The sequence below is a fragment of the Solea solea genome, chromosome 6 (genome assembly GCF_958295425.1).
Source record: "Solea solea chromosome 6, fSolSol10.1, whole genome shotgun sequence".
Lineage (NCBI taxonomy): Eukaryota > Metazoa > Chordata > Actinopteri > Pleuronectiformes > Soleidae > Solea > Solea solea.
The window spans coordinates 28,631,277-28,638,712 of record NC_081139.1 but is presented as its reverse complement, the minus strand read 5'-3'; the positions used below and the strand labels follow the sequence as shown (position 1 = coordinate 28,638,712).

The following is a 7,436-nucleotide window of genomic DNA, read 5'->3' as shown; positions in this document are numbered from 1 at the left end:
CCGATTTATATTGAATTAGATTTTCAAACAACAATTTCAAGAAGCAAAAAATATTGATTTAATCATTCAAAAATATTGTATTTTATTGTTTGAAAATACACTTTCACGTTCTTTGTGCCGTGGTCTTTTGTTTGTGGGTGGGCCTAAGGAAGCTACTGCAACAACAAATACTCATGCAGCCCAAAAAGCAATTTTCCCATTGAGCACAATAGTAAAAGAGACGCCTGTAAAAGTGTCCACAGGACACCTGGAGACATGGACACAGGCATGTATAGATCTTTATATTCTATATTTTTAATTCATGGAGTTTCACATTTGTAAAACCTTCCTAAAGGCTATAAAAAGCCCAGAAACATCTTATTTCCCAGAGTGACGTCACAGCTGTGTACGAGCACAGCAAAGCGCGGTCATGACGTGTCGGGAACGGCTGCTGTCGGGGAACCGTACGATGTGAAAGCTTTATGAGAAATGTGAATAATAAAATATTAGGACAAAACAGGTTTTAGTTATTTATTCGTTGCTCATTAGGATTTATTTCAAACTTATTATCGATGTATTAACGAGCTGCTGTGTGGATTCATGCTGATATCGTGAACACGGGGCAGATGACGGTGTGATGACCTCAGGCCTGCGCTCACTTCACCACTGATTCCCGGGGAGGCTGCTGGTCTTATCATCACTATCTGTTCATAAAGTTAGTGATAAATGTGATGAACACATGAATTAGAGTTGAAGTAAAATGTTGAGTGAAAAAATCTGGAGTTTTAAACCACGTTTAACACATTGTTATTGTTCCTAATAATATGATTGTGAGTCTGCAGGTTTTCTGGCCTGACTGTTTTAATATTTTATGATTATTATATTTACCATAAATTGTAATTATAAAGATAAGTTAGCTTTATTTGTAAACCACCTATACAAAAATTTGAACTTTCAAATTTAAACCAAAATACAAAGCATAGCAATGAGACCAAAAATCATATTCATGGTTAATATTCAATCAAATTGTTTTTTTTTAAAAGTACTTATTTTCTTGGACAATAATATATATAACCCCTGAGTCATGTGACAGTGATTATCATACAGTTTATCAGTGAATGGAAGAAAACAACATCATTCTTGTAACAACACATATAAACTAATATTCACTGTCAATTAAATGAACCATTAAATTGATCATTTTAACTGTAATGACGTAATTATACTTTTCACTTTACTGTATTCACTATCGTTGGTTTTCATTTACAAATCCATGGTTTAAAGCCGGACGCAAACGTGCCATAGGTCTTCATGAAATCCGCTTGTGCACGTCAGTAGCGTACTCCCATCATGCCTTTCACTGTTCATGGACGCGCCGAGCAAGTCGTTCACATAGATGAAAGGCATTATGGGAGTAACACTACTGCACATGCTCTATGGGCCGCACAACCCGGAAATAAACCAGGAAGTCAGAAACTTGTTTGGCATATATATAAACACAGTGTCATATATTGTAAGATTTACATGTTTAGATCGTAACAAAACGACAGGATTGTCTATGATGAAATACAGCGTTTATAATTCTTACACATCACTTTCTTTAAGGACTGAGTATTTTCCTCGTCGTCGTTACTGTTTTCTGACATTTGATTCTTTTCTTTACAAAAAGCGGCTCCTTTATTGGTCGAGCACGGTCACATGACGGCGGCTTTACCACGAGTCACGAACTACTGCGGGGTTACAGCAGGAGAACTTTGATCCTCTCGTTCAACAGTATGTAAAGAATGATGTAGTCAGAACAGCTGGTCGTAGAGCTGCACGACAGCGCCCCCCACAGGCCCGGAGCACTTCTGTTATTGAATGCAGGTTTTCTCTCCTGCAGTTGCTTTGGGATTTGTGTGTTTTTGGTTTTGCGCCGTTTCATGTTTGTGTTCATGTGTTTTGGCTTTGTTTCAGATGGGTTAGGGTTGTGTTAACCCTGTCGTAATAACCACAGCTCGCCGCCACCCGCCGTCTTCTAGTTTTCACTGAAATGCAGGTTTTTTTCCCTCGCAGCCATATCAGTTTGAAAACTACATTCGATCATTGTCGTTCTCAGTTTACTCTGCAGAGCAAGAGCCAGTTAGCATAACCGTTAGCAAAGATGGCGGACACCGTGTTTACATTCTGGGAATGAAGTCTCGTCCCCCTATGGGTCCAAGTTTGCCCCACGCTGCTTTTTTTACAACTCAGTGGAAAACTGAGGGAGAACAAATACTACTGCTATTCTAGCGATACAAAGCTACATGCTAATCAGTGAAGTATTCCTTTAACTTCCATTTTTCTTTTTGACATAAAATGATGTCTCTGGGTGTCCTCAAGAAGAACACTGTACAACAGGGGTCACCAACCTTTTTGAGACCCAGAGCTACCTGAAGGGTAGAGAATAATATGGAGGGCTACCATATTAACATTTCATACATTTAATGACCATTTAAATGATGAATATTATGCATTCAGTTGCATACACATTCATTTCAGTGCTGACTAACGATTATCACAGTTTTATAAACAATATCAAAGACATTTTACTCAGTGATCATATGGATACATGCAAGTGAGGTGAAGTGAAATGAGCCCGCGGGCACCACGTTGGTGACCACTGCTGTACAAGAATATGTGTGTGTTCTTGTATTTGTTACCCTGTTAGGACCATTTCTGTCTGGAAAAACCCAAACCAGGATCAGTGTCTTAGTTTCATAAGAGCTGAGTCATTCTATAAATCTCAAGGCCCCCCCCCCCCCCACACACGCCTCATTATTGTTGTAAGGACCAGACAATAATGATAAACCATCATTTTACAAAGAGATCAACATTCTCTGTTTTAAGGTTTGAAGTAAACAAAGGAACATTCCACTGATTTAAAACAAACACTCTCTTTAGCTCCACATACTGTGAACCAGGCATTATTTTCATTAGCTCTCATGAGCTGGAGTTTAGAGTTTTTGAATATTGAAGCAATTATTCTGTCAAATATTTAAAAAGCATTTTTTAAAACTCATCTGTAGACAACATAGATACATTTAACTGATGGAAATGAAAAGGAAACACATGTTGACTGGTCAGGGTTAAACTGTTAGATATGTAATATACATAATGGAATAAAGGTTATGGATATTATTAACATTGTAGATGAATACTCTTGGATTAAAGACACATTATGTTAAATGTTGAAACAGCTCGTCACAGGTTCAGGACGTTAGGACTGAAAAATCACACCATCATCGTTGGAGTTCTGTCACAGATCTGTTGAAGCAGCGTCACACACACACACACACACACACACGCACGCACGCACGCACACACACACAAACACACACACTCTCACACACACACACACTCACACTCTCACACACACACACACACACACGCACACACACACACATTCATCACGTTCACAACCTGTTGAGAGAAGACGACAGAGAGTCAGAGTCAGAGTCAGTGATGCAGCTCAGATGTGGAATAATAACATCACATGTTACAACAGCTCACATTCACTCATTCACCAAACACTGGTTGTTTGGAGTTGTGTGAAAACAAATCAACAGAAGTATTTGGACTATTATGAAGTATTCAAATACATTGACAGTATTTTCATATGGAGTTTTGCAGCTTTAACAGCTTCAACTCTTCTTAGAAGACTTTGCTCAACACTTTGAAGTGTTTCTGTGAGAATTAGTGTCCATTCATTGTGTCGAGCATTGATGAGGTCACACACTGATGCTGGACCACAAGGTCTGGCTCTTAATCTCTGTTCCAGTTCATCCCAAAGGTGCTGGATGGGGTTAAAGGTCAGGGCTCATGTCTTTATAGTGGTTGCTTTGTCCACTGGGACACAGTCATGTTGGAGTAGAAATGTCTGCGTCTGCTGAACTTCAGATTGTCCTTCACTGAGAGAAGAGGCCGAGAGTCCAAAGCCCCATTGAAACACGTCAATTCAAATACTTTTGTCCATATAGTGCATCTATAGTGCTGCAGGAACTACTCCTCACCAGCAGGGGTTGCTGTTTCTTTATGTTCATCTCTGTTGACATGGAAGTCAAGGTCACATGTTCAGCTGTGGCCTTAAATGCGTACTCTGTGTACTTTGATGGAAAGTATTTGTTAGTAGATATATTTCAGGGACATTTGGTTTTTTGATTGAATTGTTGTTGCCACTGTTTCATGTTGCCTCTCACACACACACACACACACACACGGTGACGATACTCGTCACTCATTTGCATATTTCTTCAGGAAAAAGTTGTGTTTATATTCTGTTCATGCAGAATTTGTCTATAAACCTTAAACCAGAGAGAACTTTGATTTTGACTCATGTTACAGAGTCTTGGAGGCGGAGCTTTAACCTGAGGTCCAACAGAAAGGGGCGGGGTTTGTCACTCCAGTGTTCATGTTTACAGCAGAGTCACTATCATGTCTGTGTCTGCAGCCTCTTCATGTTATTTGATATAATGTGAATGTAAATGACTTTCTCGTGGTTTTATGTGGTTTACACTTGAAGGTGTTTGTGGAAGACTTTTAAAAAAAGGTCAATGAAGTCTACTTTCTGGGAAATTGTCCTCATTTTTGACAGAAAAAGTGAAGAAAACTAACTCTAACATTGTCTTAAAAGAAGAGAATGACAACTTCATGTAAGCTTTAATAAACAGTAACAAACAACAGTTTGAATGAAATCCCTGCTGCTCCTGCTTCACTACTGCTGTGTTTAAAACACAAAGGTCAAATTCACTCTCTCTGTACTTACGTACTTACACTAACTCTTAGTTTGTTTCATGTCTTTTTCATTTGTTTCCATGTCTTGTCACTAGTTCTCCTGTCATCTTTCTTCCATGCAATCAACTCATTTCCCTCACCTGGTTTTCCATTGGCTCATTAGTCCCTCAGTGATTATATAGCAGCCCATTTTCAGATGGTCTTGTGTTGGTTTTTTGCTCCAGCATTTCTAGTTAGTCTTCTTGTTCTGATGTGTTTGCCTGTTTGTGACTGAATTCCTGCTTTTGGACTTAGTAATCTGCGTTTTCCTGCCTCGTTGTCGTGCTTTTGGGTTCTCCCTTGCCAAGGTGTCAATTCTTAAAGTCAGAGAAGACTCACTTTCATTTCTTTGCTTGTGATAAAGATCATTTCTTTATATTTTGCTCATTTCTTGATGCTTTTGTCAGAGTTTGAAGGAAAATGACGTTCCTGTCTGAAAGTGGCTACTTTGACGTTTTCTAACCAAACAAGATGTGCTGCTGTTTTTACAGTGTATGATACAGTGGATCTATAATCTGTGATGAAGTCAAACTACAAACAGCTGATGGACGCTCATCATGTGAGGCGCTCAGCTCTAGTCTGTGAGTAGCAGCAGCTCGTGGCTCGTCTGTTGTCTCTCTGTGTCTTTGTGTCCAATCATGAAGTCTGTCACTATTGTGCTGTCACAGCTTCACTGAGGAAACACTGATGTTTGTCTGACTGTGATTAGAACAACACTCTACTCACTTCAGAGTCTCCAGTCTGTAGTCTGGACTCTTCTGAAGATCACACAGCAGCTTCACTCCTGAATCCTGCAGCTGGTTATGACTCAGGTCCAGGTCTCTCAGGTGTGAGGGGTTGGACTTCAGAGCTGAGACCAGAGAAGAACAGCTGATCTGTGTCAAACTGCAGCTAAACAACCTGAATAAAGAATAAAACATGAGACTTTAGAACAATGTGTGTGTGTGTGTGTGTGTGTGTGTGTATGTGTGTGTGTGTGTGTGTGTGTGTGTAAGGAGTTTATTTTATTCATCAGTGAATAAAATGAGTTTAATGTTAATGAAATGAAAGTTTAAAAAAACAACAGCAGCTTCAGTCAGTGAACTCACTTCAGAGTCTCCAGTCTACAATGTGGACTCTCCAGTCCAGAACACAGCAGCTTCACTCCTGAATCCTGCAGCTGGTTCTGACTCAGGTTCAGTTCTCTCAGGTGTGAGGGGTTGGACTTCAGAGCTGAGGCCAGAGAAGAACAGCTGATCTCTGTCAAACTGCAGCCCCTCAACCTGAATAAAGAATAAGACATGAGACTTTAGAACAATGTGTGTGAGTGTGTGTCTGTGTGCGTTTTTCTATCCTGATGGGGACCACATCCTGACTCTTCACACACACGGTGGGGCCCAGTTTTTCCCGTGGGGCCCAAAACTCGGTCCCCACGGGCACGAGCATTGCAATCAATAGAAAACAGCCTCCTGATAGGCCCTGCCCAGTTTATTTGAAAAAAAAATTTGGACCCTATGAAGTAGGTTTTCATGACAGAGTGTGTGTGGGATTGGGTCCCCAGTGGTCACAAATGGTATTGCAGTGTGTAAGTTTGCACCGGTGGGGTCCGATTCCTGACATGTGTGTAAGTGTGTATGTCAAAAAACTTAATATTTTATGAAGATGAATGTACATTTAAGTGATCAGACTTCAATATTATCAAATTATTATGTCCAAAATCTATAAGGGAGACAATTTAATACTAGTTATAAACACTATAACTTACTTTGAAAGCAGTCTCTTTCTTTTTGTAATAAACCTTCGTAAAGGTCAAAGGTCAGCCGTTCGGGTGTAGTTTTTTGTAATAATTAATGAAGGCATTGAGCCAGGGGTCTGATTTTTAAGTATGTGTATCAGGAACTACGGCTGATCCAGGGTGTCGAGTTTCGGACTTGTGCGCCCTTCGTAAAGGTCAAAGGTCACCTGTTCGGGTGTAGTTTTTTGTAATAATTAATCAACGCATCGAGCCAGGGATCTGAAATGTCAGTATGTGTATCAGGAACTAAGGCTGATCCAGGGTGCCGAGTTTCGGACTTGTGCGCCCTTCGTAAAGGTCAAAGGTCAGCCGTTCGGGTGTAGTTTTTTGTAATAATTCATGAACGCATCGAGCCAGGGGTCTGAAATGTCAGTATGTGTATCAAGGACAAACGCTTGTCCAGGGTGCAGAGTTTCAGACCAGTGCGACCTTCAGAAAGGTCAAAGGTCAGCGGTTTGGGGATGATCTGTGTTATTCGGCCTTCACCCTCAGTTTTTTGTAATCATTCTTGAAGGCATTGAGCCAGGGGTCTGATTTTTAAGTATGTGTATCAGGAACTACGGCTGATCCAGGGTGCTGAGTTTCGGACTTGTGCGCCCTTCGTAAAGGTCAAAGGTCAGTCGCTCAGGTGTAGTTTTTTGTAATAATTAATAAACGCATCGAGCCAGGGGTCTGATTTCTTTCTAGTTGTATCAGTGTTGATCATTGAAGGCCAGAAGCATCTTTTCTCTGCCTATTTGAGGCTTACAGACATAATATAGAGATAATATGGGTGGGGTTGGGGTTTGGAAGCCCCATGGGGACCCATGACTGGTCCCCATAGGAACCAAAATTCAGGATTAAAATTTATGTGAGAGTGTTTGATGATTTAAGTCATTTTCATCCTCACAGA

General features: G+C 40.3%; 1 protein-coding gene across 2 annotated transcripts in view; it reads right to left on the bottom strand.

The window, feature by feature from the left end:
• Positions 1-272: 272 nt before the first annotated feature.
• Positions 273-7,436, bottom strand: part of LOC131460541 (NACHT, LRR and PYD domains-containing protein 12-like) — a 216,418-nt gene continuing 209,254 nt past the window's right edge. For both annotated transcript variants that reach the window (XM_058631138.1, XM_058631137.1), the window contains 3 exons: positions 5,859-6,032; positions 5,497-5,670; positions 273-3,420 (listed from right to left, as the gene is read on the bottom strand). In XM_058631138.1, the coding sequence (XP_058487121.1) occupies positions 3,414-3,420; positions 5,497-5,670; positions 5,859-6,032 (355 nt within the window). In that variant the 3' untranslated portion in view covers positions 273-3,413. The remainder of the gene's footprint in view (positions 3,421-5,496; positions 5,671-5,858; positions 6,033-7,436) is intronic.